Source organism: Malaclemys terrapin, chromosome 1 (genome assembly GCF_027887155.1).
Source record: "Malaclemys terrapin pileata isolate rMalTer1 chromosome 1, rMalTer1.hap1, whole genome shotgun sequence".
Taxonomy (NCBI): domain Eukaryota; kingdom Metazoa; phylum Chordata; order Testudines; family Emydidae; genus Malaclemys; species Malaclemys terrapin.
Genome location: NC_071505.1, coordinates 79,344,331 through 79,366,059, shown reverse-complemented (window position 1 = coordinate 79,366,059; position 21,729 = coordinate 79,344,331). Strand labels below are relative to the sequence as shown.

Here is a 21,729-nt window from a genome sequence, read left to right as displayed (position 1 = left end):
CCCTGTATGATTGAAGTGGCCAAAAGAGCTAATGTGATCCTGAGATGCCCAAACAGAGAAATCTCAAGTGGAGTAGAGGACTTATTTTACTTTACCTTTTGTATTTGGCACTGGTGCGACCACTGCTGGAATACTGTGTCCAGTTCTAGTGCCCACAATTCAAGAAGGATGTTGATAAATTAGAGATGGTTCAGAGAAGAGCCATGAGAATGATTGATTTAAAGGACTAGAAAACCTACCTTATAGTGAAAAACTCAAGGAGCTCCATTTATTTAGTTTATCAAAGAGAAGGTTAAGGGGTGACTTGATTACAGTGTAGAAGTATGGGAACAAATATTTAATAATGGCTTCTTCAATCTAGCAGAGAAAGGTAAAATGCAATCCAATGGCTGTAAGTTGAAGTTAGAGAAATTCAGACTGGAAATAAGGTATAAACTTTTAATAGGTGAGAATAATTAACCATTGGTACAAGTTACCAAGGGTTGTAGTGGATTCTCCATCACTGATCATTTTAAAATCAAGATTGGATCTTTTTCTAAAAGATCTACTCTAGGAATTATTTTGGGGAAGTTCTATGGCCTGTGTTATACAGGAGGTCAGACTAGATCATAATGGTCTTTTTGGCCTTAGTAGCTATGAGATATAGGAGAACTTCTCGGTGCCCCGCAATATGGTAGCTTGAGCCCCCTACCAATTCAGTCTTAGCTATTGTCTGGCATACATATATGTTCAGATACATAAGAGACAATAATTCTCTCTGAAATTGTATAAAAAAGGCAGAAATAGATTAAACCTAAATTGGGTGGATTTGTGATTGTTTCCTACTTTGTAACCCCAATAATTTAAAGATTACTTTGTATTATGTAAGAATCATCCTTGAAAGTATTTAATATATAGTATCATGCTGTATTCCTACCTGTTAAGTTAGCTGTGGTTGTAGAGAGTGACACTTCTGGCTTATACAGAGTTTCGTGAATGGGAAATACATATGATTATAAAAAGAATGCTGAAATTTACTTTTTTTTTTCTTTTTTTCTTTTTAAATATTTAGGTCTAAGTGGAAATCCAGCAGATATAGAGAGAAGAGAAGCAGTGTTTGGGAAGAACTTTATACCTCCTAAAAAGCCAAAAACATTTCTTCAGTTAGTATGGGAAGCACTACAGGATGTTACCCTAATTATATTAGAAATTGCAGCCATAATATCATTGGGCCTTTCTTTTTACCAGCCTCCAGGAGGGAACGAAGCAGGTAAGTAAACCCTGAAGCAAGAGATATTTAATATATGTAAATTGCAGTGTTGTGAAACTTCAATTCTAAATTTTACATAAGATCAATTTTAATCAGCCAATGGAGACAAGAAAATTCTTATTCAAAGTAATTTTGCTTGCTTTCCATTTCACTTCTCTACTGGGATAACACTAGCATAAAAAACAGGTGCATTGGTTGCATTTAAAATAGCAATTCCAATAATATTCTGTGTTCATAGTCATATTTGACTGTGAAGTGATATCATACACAAGCTTTCATACTTCAAATGAGGTATAAGCAGCAGGAGCTGCTGGATTCTTCAAAAGTAAACCGCTCACACAGTTCATGTTTTCATGCAATGAAATGCAAATGAATATTTAGCTTTTCTCTTTCTTGAAGATTCTGAATAAACAGAATTGTTTCCAGATAGTGTTGACCAGGTTTTTTCCACTGAGAGCTGGCATGTCTAGCAGTCTTCTGTTTCTCATTTGTAAATGATAGTTAACACCGTTTTTGATCCTCCAATTCAGAAATGAAAAGATAGTTCTGAATGACTGTACAGACAATCAGTTTAAAAACTTCAGCACCTGCTTTGGATCAGGCTTTAAGTGAGGGTTTTTGTTTTTTGGGTTTTTCTGGGGGGAGGGGGAGGGCGCAAACATAATGGTGGCTTCTTTGCTTTGACAAGTTGAAACTAGAATGCAAAGAAGTGTTGACTAAATAAAAATGGACATACAACTGTTTCCAGTCTGGTGCTCTTTCACCCTGATCCCAGACATCTTTCATGAGGTTGTAGAAGCTGACCTAGCCATCAAGACAAAGTGAAACCCTATCCAGGCTGCATAGATAGTAGAGTTTTTGCTACAAGTTGTTCTTCTCAAGTTCAGTTTAGACATTCTAGTTCTTGTGACTAATGTGATCACAGGTCTGAGTCACCAAGCCCTTTTCTCCATTGAGCCAGCTATTTCAGTACCTGTCAAAGAATCTTCTAAAACCCTTCAGACCTAAGAGAGACAACCAGATGATCTGACTGAATTTGAGTAACCTTTGCTGTTTCAGAAACTAGCATAAATATCAGCTAAACAGAATTGTTTGTAGTATTGCTCAAGGATGACTTCATAGCAGGGTGGATTTCTTTAAATAAAATCAAATTTAATCATGATTTAAATCACCAAGCAGGATGCGCTGATTTAAATTGATTTAAATTATTTTGCATTTGTACTTCTTAGTTTTTCGGAAAGGTTGATTCTCATTAGTTGTAAGCATTAAAACCTGTTGATTTGCAATTAATTATAGCCTTTACATTAAATTTAGGATATCTGTACACATTTATGTAAGCAATCATGTTGCTTAATTTACATCTGAATTTTACTTGGATTCTTAATTTTTAAATGTATTATAAATAGTGAATAATCTTATTTACTAGGGTTTTTTTAATTTGATTTGTGTTGAGCTCTGGATGGAAATGCAAATTAAATGCAAAAAAGAATTTGAAAATGTATTAGATAAATATAACAAATGTGATGGCTACATAAGAAAAAATGATCAAAGTTAACAAAACATGTTTTGCATTTAAAACTAAAGTGTTAACTGTAGTTAGTGAACAGAACTGATTATTTCTGGTCATATCCGTCAAGATTTTAGAACTAGAAGATCTCCTCTTTTCACACCTAACTCTGTTTTTGTTTTTTTTTCTTTCCCTCTCTGAATAAAAAACTTTCCTGTTTTTTTTTTTCCAACTTCCAATTGATTTCTTAACTTTGAATGTAGTAGCCATTGAACTGAACTAGTTGAATAAACTGAAATGAAGAAAACTTTCTCTGTGCCTTCAGAAGAGGCTACTGCTATCGAGAGCTGGCATAGCATTTCACCAAGCTTTGTTCCAGGTGCTTAGCCAGTGCCTTCTACCAGCTCAGTGATTTGACTTTCTCCAAAAGTTGGCAGCAAACACGTATGCTGATTAACTTAATTAAAAAAAATGGATAAATTATGTTAAGGGATAAACTTATTAAAATCTATCGATTTTTTTCAAATTTAATTTTGAATAGATTTAAGTTAAATACATGTTTACTTTTAAAAATAAACAAAATCCAATTTTAAAAAATCCAATATTTTTAATGGTTTTTATCCACCATACCTCATACTATTGACATAACTGTCAGTTGTTAAATCAAAGCTTTTAAAAGAGTAACTCCTATTTTGATTTTGTTACAACTTCTGAAATAGTCAAAGTTAAGAGCTGCTCCTAGTTCACCATTTGAGCAGTCCTCCAGAATTCTGTAGATCGTTCAGACTGACAGCTGCTGCTGTCAATTTGGATGGCAGAATTTAGTAACTGTTCCAATCATAAATCCAAAATAAGTTTCACAACTACCTTTTACAGCTTGTTTAGAAGCACTGTCATTGAAGTCCTAGCCAGAGTTTCTTGAAATTTTCAAACTGAAATTTTTGCCAAAGCATGGCTTTTGTTTTTATGGTTCAAAATTTGAAGGAAAATCCACTGTTGCAGCCTTTGCCTCTACTGTGACATTTGAGGTGGGGGGGACATTTCTTCATGTAAATAGAAGTTAAAAGCATTGTCTGCTCTGGAAGACTGGAGGTGGTTCAGAAGACAGCTAGAAATTAATTATAGATTGAAAACATGCTAATTTTTTTTTTTTAGTTTCAATATCTCATCTCATTCTGTTCAGGACTGGAAAAAATATACCAGGTAATGCTTGTAGTCAAAAGTAGATAAAGCAAGACAGTGGTGAAGATTCACCAACCAGGTCAAGAGAAACATTGGGAGAGATCAGTTTCCATGCAGCACATAGCTGTTGAGATGAGGAGAGTACTAGGGTTTCCTGCCAAGATGGTGGTGGTGGAACCCTCTCAGGGGCTCATCTTTTGAATAAGCCTCTAGCTACTAACTATCTGGCACACTTAAAGCTCCACATCGTTTTAGCTGCTGGAACAGAGAAGGGTTTTTTTCCTTCCTTTCCTGCCTAGAACCTCTTCCTAACTGTTGTTTTGGGAAGATCAGAGGGTGACTGAAAAGGGAGGTTAAATATCTGCTCTTCTGCTACTCCACTTCACATTCTTTTGGGGAGGGGAGGAAAGGTCTCCGTTCCTCTGGATCTTCCCTCCAGCTGCTCAGAGCTTTCTCCAAGCAGCCAGAAGAGTGAAACAGGCCTTCTTCTGTTTCACTACAGGCAGAGTTCTGAATAGTAGTAGGATAACTGACCAAAATCTTGTCACTGAGCAGCTGCCAGGTAAAAGTGAGCAAAAAAGATTTGCTGGAGCTGGATAGCTGTTACCTTTGCAGTGATAAGGACCCTTAAAATTTTCAAACTTAAGCACCTAACTCTGATATCTAAATAAATGGTCTGATATTTTTAAACTGCTGAGCACCTATAATCCTTCTTTGCTTCCTGAGTTTCTGAACTACACTACTTCTCTCATAAGATCCTACTTGTTCCTACTCTCTCTTGTAATCTCTGAATGAGACATTGACCAGCTTTAATTTAAGCCTTTCTTAGGAAATCCTTTTACCAGACTAAAATCAGTGTAAATTTATTCCTTGTGAAAGTTAATATGGATTACAAAGGAGTCTGTTTCTGAACTTTTAAAAAAAGTCTTTATTTCTTACAGCATGTGGAGCAGTGACTGTTGGTGAAGAAGAGGAGGAAGGTGAAACAGGTTGGATTGAAGGAGCTGCAATCCTTTTATCTGTAGTTTGTGTGGTATTGGTAACCGCTTTCAATGACTGGAGTAAAGAGAAACAATTTAGGGGGCTGCAGAGCCGCATCGAACAAGAACAGAAGTTCACTGTCATCAGGGGTGGACAAGTCATCCAGATACCAGTAGCTGACATAATTGTTGGGGATATTGCGCAAGTAAAATATGGTGAATATATATTTAACTCAATTATTTGACTTTATTAATAATGTTTCAAGTTTGCAGTTTTTAATGCTCTGTATTTTAGGTGATCTTCTGCCAGCTGATGGTGTACTTATTCAAGGAAATGACCTTAAAATTGATGAAAGCTCATTGACTGGAGAATCAGATCAGGTTAAGAAGACTTTGGATAAAGATCCTATGCTGCTGTCAGGTGCGTGAATATTAATATTTAACTCATAGAATGGAGCAGTTGATACTAGGTTATAACTGACCCTGGAACTTGAATTTCTAGAATTCTGGTTTTCCTTCCTACTGGACCCAATGACCCTGCTAAGGGCTTGTGCTATCGGAGGCAATGCCTAATAAGTCTGCATAGGTTAGCTATTTTCACCTGCAAAGTGACTTGCAAAAGACTCTTCTAAAAATGGGCTGTATTCTGTTATCATTTATGATATGTAAACCAGACGTGACAGCTTATATTAGGACGCTTTTTGAGGTTTATCTTTGAAATACCAGCAATATCAAGTCTGGTCTGGTCTTGGTTTTGGTTTTGTTGGAGGATTTGTTGGATGGCTCACAGTGTGTTCATGAGCCCTTGTTCTGTGGCATGCTTTATTAATGTTATCCCTTCACAATGTTAACCAAGAAAGCTAAATGTGTAAAACAAAACCTAAACAGTATAAAAATGCCTTCAGCTTTGTCTCTTGTGCCTTTTGTCATTTCTTGAGTATTCTACTCACCGTAATCTCAGGGCAGACAATATGAAATGTCTAATAAAGCACAAGCATAAGCATGATGTTTTGGCAGGGGAGCGGGGAGAACCTTTTAGCTCTATATTCTACATAAGTATGTTCAGCTTTTTAAAGATGGCCTGTAAAGAAGAGAACATTGTATCTCACCACTTAACAGAAGTGGCTAAGGTTTGATAATTTTCTTTACATTTATTTTTTAGTCCCTACAACATAGCTAGCTGGGAGACATTTTTTTTTCTAGTAGTTGGAACAAAGGAGGAAGAAGACAATTCTTAGATTCATAGTTCTGCCAGTTTGCAGTGTGCTCTGGCCAAATCACTTAACTTTTGCTTTAGTTTCCCATATTTACAAACTCAAATCTTGCTTACCTCTTAGGACTAGTGGAACTCTTATCTGTTTGTAAAGCACTCTGAAATTCCTGGGTGCAAATTCTTGGGTTAAGTTTGTGAGAATGTCTGAGTAATTGAGTGGGAAATAAATACTAGGTTGTGGTAATTATCCCAAAACAATATATTATAAATCCAGCAAATAAATTTAGTTTTAACTATGAAAAAAAAATTCAAACATGCTAAGGTATGGAAATGACTAACTTATAAATGTTCATAGTTTCAGAGTAAGGTAAATTGATTTTTAAAGACAGATTAAACTCAATTTTTTCTATTGTGCAGAGTTGTTTTGGATACCCTAACTATATATCTACACCTTAACATATTTGGATTTTTTTTTTTAAATTTAGCCCCAGCTCTAAATTGCTTAGTTCCATAATGCCTGGTTTTGAGATACCAGTGATATCCCTGTAGGGTATTTTATCCTAAACTGCTGATACGTACTCTTACTTTTTTGTCTAAGAATATAATTTATTTTAAAATAGGTTATTTTGCTGTCAAGACAGTGTTTACTCCTTAAGAGCTTGCCTTGTCTCTGATTGTGCCTTGTAATATTAATGCTAGCTTTTAAACTAATTTAGTTGGCAAGTAGCTTACATAAGAATGTGACTCTCTTTAAATTCATTGCAGGATTAAGCAGAATGAAAGCCTGGCCTGTGGATGGGAGTGTTTCTGTTAAAACAAGTTGGAATAGCAGGAAAAAAGTGCAGGAAAATGCCTTATACATTTTTAGATTGCCCTAGCATCCAATTAGTCTCTTAAGAACAGTCTGTCTAGTATTTAGTGACTCTTCTATTAAAAACAACAAAAAACCCATAACATTTGATTTTATTGCTTTGCTAGCTGGCTACTTTTACACTTATGGGGAAAAGTATTAAGATGTACTCTGTTTCAGGTACCCATGTGATGGAAGGCTCTGGAAGAATGGTAGTTACTGCTGTAGGTGTGAACTCTCAAACTGGAATTATATTTACCTTACTTGGGGCTGGAGGGGATGATGAAGAGAAAGAGAAGGACAAAAAGGACAAGAAAAGTAAGCATTGAATTTTAAATGGCTGAAAAATGTAATATTAGAGTTCTTTAAAGTTTATATTCTCCTATCCTGTCGGTACTGTTTGGCAAGGTCAGTCAAATTGCAGCGGCCTGTGCAGAGCACCTGTTCCCATGTAATGTCTTGCAGCCAAAAAATCTTTCAACATGGCATCTACTGTCTTCTCAAGAAGACAAATCAATGGAGAACAGCTCTTTGGAAAAGGTTGTCTTACTCTGTATGACTTTCCATAACTTCAGTTCTGGCAACTGGCTATTGGAACTAAGCAGTACCAGAGATAAACATGAGGACTCCTAGAAGAGGGCCTTAATCATTACATCACTCACTAAAAATGTCTTCCCAGGAAGTTGGGAAGGACTTGAAGCAAAATATTCCTTCCACAATAATCTATATAAATTATTATGGGGATGATAATCTGTTTTAGGATCTCTGCAAAAGGCTAATTATATTTCTTCCTATCTTAAATAATTCCATGTTCCTTTTTGAGGTACATAACTCCATATCTTATCCCAGAAACTTCCCCAGAATTCAAAAGGTGGGCTGGGTTACTAAGGCAAAACAGTAGCAGAAGATATGGTTGGCAATTACAGTTCCTTTGGAACCTTTTTATGGTAGCTCAGCACACAGAGTATCTTTTCTCCTCTTAACCCTGTCTTTTCTTACTCCTATTAGAAATCAACAAAGGCTTCAGGTAAAGCAGGCTAATTCTTTAAATTTAAGAAAAACCAAACAAGCATTGACCCCTTGGCATGGAGTTAATGCATCTGTTCCCTTCCTCCTTCAATTCTATCTTTGTAACACAGACTTTCTGATATAATTCACATTAACCAAAGCAGACAAAGAACAAAGCCCTTTTGGCATGTAGTGCTCTTTTGTTCAATATTGACTTGTCCCTACATATAATCTGAGTGTCTTTCAAAAACTAGGAACATCTTTCTCTCATAAATCTGGAAACAGCACTCTCTGAATTCATTCACTATGCAAACCTGCAGATAAATCCTCAGTGTAGATATGAGGATTCAAAATCATGAAGACTGTGTGTTTAAAGTTTTTTTTATTTTGTAGCTTAAGTGTCAACCTGGATACCTTTCCAATTTCAGACAATAACCATGTATCAAGCCAGCATTGGTTGTGGAAATAAAGATCCACTTAACTAAAGTCATGGTTCCCTCCAGGGTAAAGAGAATAGTCAAGGCAATGACCTAAAATACATATTTACTAAGCAGCATGGACTGGATGTCAGCCTTTGTCTGGCACATGCTGATTGCTGTGGTGAGTCTTTCTCCTACCCAGTTACATTTAGGCTTATAGTAGAAACTACTGCTGTATGGCTTATTGAATTAGACTAGAGACTTGACTACTGAAGTAACCAGTGCGGGGTTTTTTCTGCAGAAAACATAACTTATTCTTCTGTCAAAGGTAGTACTGGAAGCCTATTCAAACTGGCTTTGGTGTCATTGCATATCAATTTTCAGTTTAAAAAATCCTATTTAGTTGCTTTGTTTCCATTGTCCTGATTAAAACATTTTTTGTATGTAGAAGATATAGAAGTGTAGTTCAGCCTTGTATTCAGATCTGTAAATGGGTTGCCTTAAACTAGGATTGTCCAAATTTTGGTCCTTCAGGACAAATGGTAAGAAAATGTGCACTTGTGTTCCCTGATAGCGCCTCCCCCCTCCTCTTCCAGTATGAGTGGGCGAGTGAAGAGCAAAGCAGCCTCTGACCTGCTGCTCATTTAAGAGGGGAGCCACTTTTCAGAGAGCTGGAGCTGCGTAGCCTTCACAATGGCGGGGAGGGGAAGTAAGGGGGAAAAAGAAGCAACAGCTGGTGCAGGAGATGCTGGCGCTTTCAGGATAGGGCAATAGGAAGAGAGGTGGGAGCAGCTGTTGTGGTTCCACAGAAAAAGATAGCAGCTGCAGTAATTGATCTTGGGATCTTGATCTTACCCCCACTGCAGCTGACTTCAAGGAAGGTTGAGGTGGTTTTCCTAACACAAAACACGATGTGAAACTATCCAGATTTTCCATATTTACCTGGGTGGCCACTTTACTGCAGATTATCATTAGAGGGTATCCACAAAGATTTTTGGCATTCCCTTGTATGGCAAATGACCAGACACAAAACTGTTACTCAAAAGTAGTCTGCCATGTCTATGTAGACAGGACATTAAGAAATAAGACTGTCCTAACAGATACCTCTGGAAAGGGAAGGTCATTGGAGGTTTTTAAGAACGGGTTAGAAAAACACCTGTCAGAGATGGTCTAGAAGGATCATACTTAGTCCTGCCACAGTGCATGGGACTAGACTAGATAATGTAAAGAGGTCCCTTCCAGTCCTGCATTTGTGATTCTAAATATCAATATGTATTAATTTGAGTTTTTATTCTCTCATCTGCAGTGTTGCTAAAACATTACTAAATTTGTGGTTTCAGTTTTGGCAGTGACCTCCCTGCTCAGGTTTCAGCTATGCTGCAAAGTTTCCTAGCATAGATACGTTAGCTAGGTGTGTGGGGGGGTAGAAGGCGGGGGGGGGGGAGGGGGAGGGAAGGAGTTAAAAATCGCATTGCCTAGCTGACATAGCTATGCTTGCAAACCCCCCTGTTTTTTTCAACAGTGTTTCTGTCAGCATAATTAATGGCATTCATGGGAGGTGTTTAGCTATGCTAGGAGAATTCCTGTCAGTTTATGCTGCATTTTCATCAGGTGGCTATGCTGGCATACCTACATCAGTATAGCCGCGCTGGTGAAGCATCTGTAGTGTAAAAAGCCTAGTTCTGGTGCTGTAATAGTCCAACAGGTACTTCTAGGGGAATTCTGTGCCACTGCACAATGCAGAATTTTGCAGAAATTACTATTGTGCGTGCAGAACTTCCTTTTCCGCACAGAAATGAGCCGCAGTGCTGCTGGCCGCCACTAGCGGCCCGCTGGACCTGACAGAGCCCACCTCGTACATAGACACTGCTAGCATGAGGGGGGAGGGAGCTAGAGGGTTCCTGGTAGGTGCGGTTCCCTGCACACTCTGGGGGAAGGAGACGGTGGTGCACAGGAAACTCCACACAAGCCTGGGACCCAGCATCAGGCTGTTTCTCCTCTGGATTCCTGGGCTCTGAGGGGTAGGGGGAGTGGATGTCTGTGCTGGGGTGGGGGGGTACAGCTGGGCTCTGGGTGGTGGTGGTGGTGGGGGGGTGTATCTGGGCAAGGGTGGACCCTGAAGCTGGGATCTGAGGAGGTGCGGATATCTGGGGGAATTTTTCTGTCTGTATTGTTAGACATACCTGCTGACAAGTATTTTGAAATAAATTACCAAATAATTGAAACTGATTTGAATATGTAGTGTTATTTTGACAAATAAAATTCACAGAATTTTGAAATACTGCATGCAGAAATTTTTTTTGTGCTGAACTTTCAATTTTTTGGCACAGAATTTCCCTAGGAATAAACAGGAGAAAACAGACTGAACTTCAAAACAGGAACGTCTAAGCTACCTCTTTTGCTGAGATATGCAGGTCTAACAAAGTTGATATTTATACTTAGATGATTAACCCATAGCTTGATGGTTCCATTATAAAACAAAAATTACACAAGAAGTTACTTTTCCTCCTAGGTATCCAGTCAAATTTTCTACAATTAAATTGAAGTTAATTGATATGAGAAATAAGCAACCATAGGTTACAGAAATAAGACTTGAGAACTTACTTTTTTTAATGTTATATGTTAAAGAGAGAGATGGAGCTTGAAAATTACAGTTTCTTATTTTTGTTCCTAATAGGTAAAAAACAAGATGGAGCTGTTGAGAACCGCAACAAAGGTAAGTATTTATTTGATAATAATAATAAAAAAAAAACTAAAAACATTTCTTTTTGTATAGGTGTCTGTTATAGGGGGAAAAAAGAGCTTGTGTATCTTAATCTGCCTCACTTATATACAGTAGTTTGTTTAAATATTATAGATCTAGGTAAATGTTGCCAGAACCTAACCCAAAAATGCCAATATGAAATGTCCCTTATGATTAAAATCAAAAGTAGCAAACATTAAGACCCACATTTTCTAACTTCACCCCAAATTTTCAAACAGTGTCCAATGTTAAATTCCCAAAAGCCTTGGCTAAACATCTAAACAGAAGTGACCTGAGCCCCTCTAGGTCACATAGCATTCATTTCTGGTGGTGATCCTGAAGCCAGTTTTGACGTGATCAGGGATCACTGGTGAAGTTATTGATCAGCTGGGAATGACTGGCTTCAAGGACACTACTAAAGCTGATATTAATGGGAGTTGGGATTGCTGAGCACATGCATCTAACACTGATTCCAGTGTCTGACTGGACTTTGTAATTATTCATTCATATGTCCCCTATATTTCTAAACTTAGCCAAAGCTCAAGATGGTGCAGCCATGGAAATGCAACCCTTGAAGAGTGAAGATGGTGGAGATGGAGATGAGAAAGACAAGAAGAGAGCAAATATGCCAAAGAAAGAAAAATCAGTTCTACAAGGCAAACTTACAAAGCTAGCAGTTCAGATTGGCAAAGCAGGTATGATTTTTATTCATATTTTTGTGGTTTTTGACACTGAACAAATTAGGTGTCATTGTTCTGAAATATTCTGGTGGCCCTGCTCTGAAATAACCTACTCGTAGGTGGTTTTTTGTTTATTTTTGTTTTGGTTTTTTGTTTTTATCCTTTTCTAGTATCACACTGGCTTATTTGATAGACATTTATGGCTAAGTCAAGTTAAAGCACATATACACTAATTGTAAAGTGAAAACTTACAAGGAACCCGCGTGTGCTTTACTTTGAGTGTATAATCAAAGGAATGTATTGGTAGTTTCTCTTAAAGAAAGTACAGCTTTAGAACATTGGTTTCCAAGATGGTGCATGGTGTGTATTGTGAAATATTTCCACCTTTCACACTACTTCTCACTTTGGCATATTAATGTCTTTCCTGGAAAACTGTATGTTTGACCAGGCAGTGTACTGCATAGAAATGTGATTGTTGAATCTGTTGCCCTTTATCTGAGCAGAGGGAATGTGAATTTGTAATGTTGACGTACACTGTTGAAGATAGGACTTTTTCTTCGATTTAAAGGGCCCACTATTGAGGCATTCTTCTCTGATTCCTCTTCCCACAAAGTATATCAATGGCATCTTTATCAATTACTTTTGTTTGTTTTCTGGATATTTCTTTTGTGTATTGTATTGGTGTATATTCAGGTTTGAGAATCTGTTCCCACTCTAATCAAGCATATTGTTTTGTGTGTGGGGGTGGGGGGGGGATGCACAGAGGCTATAGGATATAAGTAAAGTTAAGTTACCACTAACGTTGACTTCTTCTTCGAGTGATTGTTCACGTCCATTACACATTAGGTGTACGCGCGCCGCGTGCACGGACGTCGGAAACTTTTTCCCTTAGCGGCTCCCGTCGGGTCGGCGGGCCCCCTCCTTCCCGCCAGAGCGGCGCCCCGCTCCAGGGTATATATATCCCTGCCAACCCAACCCCTCCAGTTCCTTCTTACCATCCGTGGCGGCGTTGGAACAACTCTGTCTCTCGTCTGAGAGTGTCCCTTAGCAAATAGTCATTACAGTTATCTAGTAGTCATCAAAGATACAGTTTACTCAGTAGTTAACGGCTCATTAGAGTACTTAAAGCTCCTGCTGGGGTTGTCTGTTCAGCTCCGGCACCGGCCCCGGGCGGTGGGGTATGCCACATGCCCAGGGTTTCAAGGCCTGTGCCACGTGCCGCAGGCCTATGCCATTGAGCGACCCCCACGCTTCGTGTCTGCGTTGCCTGGGGGAAGCTCATCAGAAAGAGCGCTGCAAAATCTGCAAGGCTTTTAAGCCCAGAACTAGAAAAGAGAGGGACTTTCGCCTTAAGCAGCTGCTCATGGAGACGGCGCTACAGCCCTCCACTTCGACGGCACCGTCTGCCTCCGTGCGAAGCGCACCGGCTTCGGTGAGGGAACCGGCACCGGCGGGTCACTCGAAGACCGCGGCACCGGCCCAGCGGGGAAGGGCGCGACGCCGATCGTCTTCGCCGGCGAAAGTGAAGGGCCAGCCTAAGGCCCGCGGTCGCTCCCCGCATAAGAAGGCGGCACCGGTAAAAACCTCGAGTGCCCCGAAGGCCGACACGGCCTCGTCAAGAACCCCGGTAGTGGCTCCGGCGCCAAAGGGCCCGTCGAGCCCCGGGATGAGCGCGTCGAGCGACAATGAAGGGCTAGAGGAACTTGTGGAACAGCCCTCCACTCCGGACACGTTTGAGGCAGCTAAGGACCTCATCGCCTTGTCCGTTGAGGCCCCAGTACGCGCTGAAGGCGCCCCGCCTATGCTGCCGCGCAGAGGCAAGCCGGCGATGGTGCGCCCGTCACGGTCGCCGTCTCGGCACCGTTCCAGAGACCGGTCCCGGTCGAGCTCCGCCTCGGTGGACTCCCGGTTGCCCCCGGCGCAAGAAGCACCGCAACAGTCGGGCTTCAGCACACGATCGGCACCGACTCAGCAACCGAGCACGAGTCGGCACCGTGAAGCATTGGCGGCTCGCTACCCAAGGCCGACCAGCCGTAGCCGTTCCCGGTCCCGGGATCACCGGTACCGTTCCAGGTCCAGGTCGACGAGGCGCCGTTCCAGGTCCTGGTCGCGAAGGCGCTATTCCCCAAGATCGGACCGGCACCGTCCTACTGCGCCACCGTGGCCTTCCAGGTCACCGTCCGTGGTCTCGGGGACTGACTCAGACCGATACGGCGGGGTCGCCCGTAGATCACAGGCCTGCAGGGACTACGGACAGTCACAATGGGGCCAGCCGAGCCAATGGCCATTCTGGACACCCTGGGCCTACCACCAGCAAGGGCCCCCATCAAGGGCTTCGAGATCCGGGCCATCCCGGTACCGATCCCGCTCCCCGCGGCACCGTCCGCCATCGTATAGGGAGGCAACGGTCTCTAGACCACCGGAGCGGGAAAGAGGGGACTCGGCACAGAGTACGGTACCGTCCCAATCCCACGCGGCGGGTCATGCCGCAGAGGAGCAATTGGCTGAGGCCGGACTGCAGGATACTGAGGATGGGCAAAAGGCCCCGACCTCGTCCTCCTCGCCAGATGAGGCAGTTGCGGGCACATTGGTGTCCGGCCCTCCCCCGATTGACCATCGGGCACATCAAGACCTGCTTCGCCGGGTAGCCCTTAATCTGGGTTTGCAGGCGGAAGAGACCGTGGAGCAGGACGACCCCATGGTCGATATCCTGAGCCCCTCCAGAGTCGCTCTTCCAATTATACGGACAGTACAGTTCAACTATAAGACGGTGTGGCAAACACCGGCCTCTAGCGCGCCAACTGCAAAGGGCGTGGAGAGAAAGTACTTCGCCCCATCTAGAGGGTTTGACTTCCTCTTTCTACATCCGTCCCCCTGTTCTCTGGTGGTCTCGGCGGTGAACGAGAAAGAGCGGCATGGCCAGCAAGCTCCTGCCCCCAAGGGCAAGGAAGCTAAGAGATTGGACTTATTCGGGAGGAAAGTCTATTCATCGGGAGGCCTTCAGCTGAGGATCGCCAATCAGCAGGCGATCCTAAACAGGCACAATTTCAACTCCTGGGCATCAGTCGCCAAGTTTAAGGACTCCCTCCCACCTGACGCTCATCAGGAGTTCACGGCGCTGGTAGAGGAAGGAATGGCAGTGGCCAAGACCTCTTTGCAGGCCGCTCTAGACTCAGCCGACGCTGCGGCCAGAACAATTGCGTCGGGAGTCGTGATGCGGCGTTCGGCGTGGTTGCAGGCTTCAGGTCTCCCGCCGGAGGTACAGACCACGCTGCAGGACCTCCCGTTTGAAGGTTTGGGCTTGTTTTCCGACCAGACGGACGCCAGGCTGCACAGCCTTAAGGACTCACGAGCGACCCTTAAGTCACTGGGTATGCACACGCCGGTGACGCAGCGTAAGCCCTTCAAGCCCCAGCCGCCGCAAAGGCATTACCATCCTCGGCCCCGACACGAGCCTTACCGCCGTCGAGGCAGGGATAATAGGCGGAGACGAAACAATACGCCTAACCAGGGCCAGAATCATGGCCAGGGCAAGCCACAGCCGGGAAATAAACCAGGCTTTTGAAGCTATGCCCGAGGACAGCGTACCACCCCCTATACCGGATCCTCCTTTGGGTTTCAAGGACCGTCTGTCCCGTTTCTACCGGGCCTGGTCGCGCATAACATCGGACCGCTGGGTCCTGCGCACAGTGAAGGCGGGTTATACCCTCCAGTTTTCCTCGCCCCCTCCCTGCCATCCCCCTTCCCCGTCCCTCTTCAGGGACCCTTCTCACGAGCAACTCCTCGTACAGGAGATACAGACCCTTCTCACTGCAGGAGCAGTAGAAGAGGTCCCTCTGGACCTAAGGGGAAAAGGATTCTATTCCAGATACTTCCTGATTCCCAAGGCAAAAGGGGGCCTCCGTCCTATCTTGGACCTGCGCGATCTAAACAGGTTCCTGATCAAAGCGCGCTTCCGTATGGTCTCCCTTGGAACTATTATCCCATCCCTGGATCCGGGGGATTGGTATGCTGCCCTCGATATGAAAGATGCCTATTTTCACATCACAATCAATCCGGCCCACAGGAGGTTTCTGCGCTTCATCGTCGGCCAGCGCCATTTCCAATTTACGGTCCTGCCCTTCGGCATGGCGTCAGCACCACGGGTGTTCACGAAGTGCATGTCCGTGGTAGCAGCCTTCCTTCGAAAAAGAAGGATGCGTGTGTTCCCGTACCTGGACGATTGGCTACTTGTGGGCAGGTCGGAGGCCGAAGTCCGATCTCACGTAACGCTGGCCTTGCAGACGTTCGACGAGCTCGGCCTCCGGGTCAACGTACCGAAATCCACGTTAGTCCCCACTCAGAGGCTGGACTTCATAGGTGCCACCCTGGACTCGGTAACGGCGCGAGCGAGTTTACCAGAAGCACGGTTCATGTCAATTCACGGGGCCGTAAGCTCGGTCCAAAAATTTCCCACGACAACAGCAAGATGTTGCATGCAACTTCTGGGGCATATGGCAGCTTGCACACACGTGGTCAGACATGCCCGGCTGAGGCTCCGGCCTTTACAGTTGTGGTTCGCCCACACGCATCGCCCCAACAGAGACCCATTGGATCAAGTAGTCACGATCCCGAACCAGGTGCTCAGCTCGCTACGCTGGTGGCTCGACCGCCAGCAGGTATGCGAGGGGATCCCCTTCGCTACCCCACAACCCACTCTGACGTTAGTGACAGACGCATCAGACATAGGTTGGGGGGCGCACCTGGGGGAACTGCGGACACAAGGGCTGTGGTCCAGCGAGGACAAGCTGCTTCACATCAATCTGAAGGAGCTAAGAGCGGTTCGCCTCGCCTGCCAGACCTTCCACGCCTTCCTAAAAGGTCACAGCGTGGCAGTCCTGACGGACAACACTACCGCCATGTTCTATATAAACAAGCAGGGCGGGTCCCGGTCTTCTCCCCTCTGTCACGAGGCTCTCCAATTATGGAACTTCTGTATAGCCCATGCGATACACCTCATCGCGACATATCTTCCAGGAATTCAAAACGGCTTAGCGGACCGCCTCAGCCGATCCTACCGAATGCACGAATGGACGCTGAAGGGAGACGTCCTGCATTCGATCTTCCGGAGGTGGGGTTTTCCCCGGGTGGATCTGTTCGCCACCAAGGACAACAGCCAATGCCCTCAGTTCTGCTAGTTCCAGAACCTCAGCCCGGGATCAGTAGCGGATGCCTTCATGATCCCATGGGGAGGGAGCCTAAAATATGCCTTCCCTCCATTTCCACTTATACACCAGGTTCTTCTCAAGACCCGTAGGGACAGGGCAACGATCATTCTTATTGCCCCGGCCTGGCCCCGCCAGCATTGGTTCACGTCCCTGCTGGAACTGTCCATGGCCGATCCAATCACCCTTCCCCTCCATCGCGACCTAGTCACACAAGACAAAGGTCGCCTACTCCACCCGAACCTGTCTTCGCTTCATCTCATGGCATGGTATCTCTCTGGCTGAACGATGCAGAACATAGGTGCTCTCACCAGGTTCAGCAAGTCCTCCTTAATAGTAGGAAGCCCTCTACAAGGGCAACATACCTGGCGAAGTGGAAAAGGTTCTCCCACTGGTGTGAGCCCCAACGCATACAACCTTTACAGGCCTCGGTTCCGTCCATCTTGGACTATTTACTGCACCTCAAGAATCAAGGGCTTGCGCCCGCCTCAATTAAGGTTCACTTAGCCGCTATTTCGGCTTTCCATCCGGGAGAATTGGGAGGGTCAGTATTCTCTAACCCCACAGTGGCCCGATTCCTCAAGGGGCTGGAAAGGGTGTTTCCCTACTCACGCCCGCCGGTTCCGACGTGGTCTCTGAACCTAGTGCTAAATAGACTTATGAGTCCCCCCTTTGAGCCCCTGGCCACTTGCTCCCTCACGCACCTCTCCTGGAAGGTGGCGTTTCTCGTGGCCATCACGTCGGCCAGAAGGGTTTCGGAATTGAAGGCCCTCTCGTCGGAGCCACCTTATACGGTGTTCCATAAAGATAAGGTGCAGCTTAGGCCGCACCCCAAATTCCTCCCAAAGGTGGTGTCACAGTTTCACATGGGGCAAGACATTTGCCTTCCGGTGTTTTTTCCAAAACCCCATACGGACCCTCACCACCGCAGCCTACATACCCTGGATGTCTGAAGGGCGTTGGCATATTACCTGGAGCGGACCAGGTCGTTCCGCAGAACACCCCAGCTGTTCATTGCTATTGCGGAACGTATGAAAGGCTTGCCTATTTCGACACAGCGCTTGTCGGCATGGATTGTGCACTGTATACGCACTTGTTATGAGCTCGCCAATGTTCTGGCCCCGGAGATCCGGGCCCATTCGACTAGAGCCCAAGCGTCCTCAATGGCCTACTTGGCGCAGGTCCCGATCCAGGAGATCTGTAAGGCAGCCACCTGGTCATCCATACACACGTTCACAGCCCACTACGCGATCCATCATCAGACCAGAGAGGACGCGATGGTCGGTCGGGCTGTGCTACAGTCAGTTGTACCTTGACTCCTACCCACCTCCAATGGTAAGCTTGGGAATCACCTAATGTGTAATGGACGTGAACAATCACTCGAAGAAGAAAAGACGGTTACTTACCTTCTGTAACTGTTGTTCTTCGAGATGTGTTGTTCACGTCCATTACACTTCCCACCCTCCTTCCCCTCTGTCGGAGTCTCCGGCAAGAAGGAACTGGAGGGGTCGGGTCGGCAGGGATATATATACCCTGGAGCGGGGCGCCGCTCTGGCGGGAAGGAGGGGGCCCGCCGACCCGACGGGAGCCGCTAAGGGAAAAAGTTTCCGACGTCCGTGCACGCGGCGCGCGTACACCTAATGTGTAATGGACGTGAACAACACATCTCGAAGAACAACAGTTACAGAAGGTAAGTAACCGTCTTCTTTTGAATTCTTGACTCTGCCCTTCCAAAGTAAATGGGGAAGTAGATGTGAAATGTCATTATTGAAGCTTATTTTTTCTTAAATTGATCAGTAATGACCTTGGAGCCAGGCATTTCCTAGGCGCTAATGACTGATGCCCTGAAACACAGCTGAGGAGCACTAGCTCAGTAACCAAGTCATATCAGCATGAGAGAGTAACTAGCTCCAAGGTCACTATTAGTATTATCTAAACTAAAATTTTAGAACAGACCCTTTTTGGCAGGCAGGAGCAGCTTGTTATTCCTAGGGTTTGTTTTGTTGGGTTGGTGGCATGTGCCGGTGTATCCATAGAGTGTCATATTGCATGTCCATCTTCATCTGATACTTCCACAGGATGGTATACTAGCAAATTAGGTTTTTACATATGCTCTTTATTTTCTTAATGTTGTAAACTAACATTACTATTCTTTCCACCCATTCCCCTTATTACTTTATCTTAAATATCAGAGGTGTAGCCGTGTTAGTCTGTATCCACAAAAACAACTAGGAGTCCAGTGGCACCTTAAAGACTAACAGATTTATTTGGGCATAAGCTTCCGTGGGTAAAAAGCCCATTTCAGATGCATGGAGTGAAAATTACAGATGCAGGCATAAATATACACATAAATACAATATTTATCTTAAATATTTAGTTTTAATAATTAAGAGATTTCTTTTATTTAAAAAGGTCTTAAAGACAAATGCGTCTACATAATAAAAAAGCTAGATAGTTTCAGCTCTTAGAAGCACATGACAAAATAAATGCTTGGCAAACAATTGCTTATTTGATGGGATGAGAAAGCTAATTATTATGTTTATGAAGAGGAACTAGAAAGTGCACCATTTTTAAAGTAATATAAAATGACCAGTTCATAGTTTCATTGTACTAAAATTGTACCAAAACCATGAAAATTATTATTGCAATAGGGCATTTAACACAGGAGTCGTTTCTTGATGTATGTAGTTATGCTTATCTTATTGGAAGAGAACAGATTTTTAGTAGTTGATGTGCAAAGGGTTCACATTCAGTTTCATTCAATAATTATACTGAAGTGTTTCATGTGTAATTCCACTTCTTCCAGGCATTCAATGCAAGTTTTTCTTTCTAAACAATGTTTTACTTCACATTTGAGCAGCTCACTACAACTTTCTTCTGTGCCTTTCACTCCCTTGTTAAAATCCCTTTTCTTAGGTTATCTTCAGCTTCTTTAAAGAGATCCTTCCATGCCTCTTCTTTCTGCTTGCACTCTCCTGCTCTCACTCTGAAGTGTTCTCCTTGTTTCTCTCAATTCTGTCTGCTCCTGTATCTGGCCCTAAAATTAATCCCATTTCTTCTCTTCCCCAGTCACTCCTCTGGCAACTTTTTTTCTATATGCATGAATGTCATTGTCTCACTAGTGTAAACTCTCTCTGACCCCAACTCTCTCTCCATCTACTTTTCTATCTCCCTCCTTTCATTTGCCTTTATGCTTAATCAATATGTTGTCTAGTCCTGTCTTGAATGTATTTTCACTAACTAGCATTATGATCCCCTACAATCTAGCTTCCATTCACTCCACTGAAATTGCCCTCAGCAATGTCCTGTTGTGAAATATCAAGGCCTCTTCTACATTTTCATCCTTTTGGATCAGCCTGCTATCTTCAATGCTATTCTTTCTCCTGAGAACTCTCCCCTTACCCATAAGTCTGTCACAAATGTGCTTTGCCCTTCACCTTTGTGAAGACTCTTCCATTACTTACATCTTAATATAGCGGTGTAAGAGTTTATATCCGATTAAAAAATTGTTTGGAAGCTAAGTTCTCAAAATCTTCTGACTTACCTGTTACAATTTTATACTTAAGATTTTTGTTATTTTTCCCATTTTAAATAACACTTTCAGATTTTTGTATTTAATCTGAAAATGAGGGTAGTTTTTTTTGAAATCTTACTTTAGATGTTATTTGTATAATAGATAAGATGGATTTTTTTTTAAATAACTGCTTATCCTTTTCTTTTTAACAAGGTTTGTTGATGTCTGCAATCACAGTCATTATCCTTATCTTGTATTTTGTAATTGATACCTTCTGGGTTCAGAAGCGACCTTGGCTTGCTGAATGCACACCAATTTATATTCAATACTTTGTGAAGTTCTTCATTATTGGAGTTACAGTCCTGGTGGTGGCAGTACCAGAAGGTCTTCCACTTGCGGTCACTATTTCACTGGCTTACTCTGTAAAGGTATGTGTAAAAAGCATGCTTAAAGGTAAGTGGGCACATAAAACAGTTCTAAATCATGCAAAGCAGGAAATTCTACACTGTTAAACTGTCTTAATTGGAGACTGAGGGAATCTTACTTCACTCATTCTCGTCTGTAGTACAGTACAATGAAAAAACATTGTGGCGAGTTGGTATCTAATCCTCTGTGCATTAATATAAGTCGGGTTCCTTGGGCAGAATAATGTAAACTTAGAAATAGTCTTCTTGACATGAAGTAAAGCATAGTGTGTGTATAGTTTTAGCACTCCAGTATGCTTGTCATATTCATGCCATAACCTATTGTACTAACTCAAAATAAAGGTGTGTGTGTGTGTGTGTTAGGATTGTACACTGATCTGTGTAAGCTTTCCTTTCTGCCACTAACACACTTGTCCAATAAGCATTACTAATTAGTAAATTTAAGCCAAAAATGATGCAATAATCCTTCATAGTCTGCTTGGGTACTTGCCAATTCATTGTTTTCCCCTACTTCTGAGTCAATATTGCAGAATATCTAGAGCCTATCTAGAACAAGGTATCTGCTACCTTGGTAAACTTCAGATTCTTAGATATCTTTATTTTGTTCCAATACAGTAGTGATAATGGAAGGTTGAACACTGCTTTGAGATTGGCATAGTGCAGACAGTGACTGTGTGCTGCTTTTTCATACAGCTCTGCTAATGAACTTTTATTGCAACTTGCAGCAGCGTTGGTATTCGAGACCTATAGCCCAC

At 43.1% G+C, this 21,729-nt stretch overlaps 1 protein-coding gene across 9 annotated transcripts in view; it reads left to right on the top strand.

Moving 5' to 3' along the window:
- ATP2B1 (ATPase plasma membrane Ca2+ transporting 1) overlaps positions 1–21,729 on the top strand; it is a 122,660-nt gene that overhangs the window by 68,310 nt on the left and 32,621 nt on the right. For all 9 annotated transcript variants that reach the window (XM_054027884.1, XM_054027828.1, XM_054027853.1 and 6 more), the window contains exons 3-9: positions 1,052–1,249; positions 4,880–5,134; positions 5,214–5,339; positions 7,162–7,299; positions 11,086–11,124; positions 11,685–11,846; positions 20,763–20,977. In XM_054027884.1, the coding sequence (XP_053883859.1) occupies positions 1,052–1,249; positions 4,880–5,134; positions 5,214–5,339; positions 7,162–7,299; positions 11,086–11,124; positions 11,685–11,846; positions 20,763–20,977 (1,133 nt within the window). The remainder of the gene's footprint in view (positions 1–1,051; positions 1,250–4,879; positions 5,135–5,213; positions 5,340–7,161; positions 7,300–11,085; positions 11,125–11,684; positions 11,847–20,762; positions 20,978–21,729) is intronic.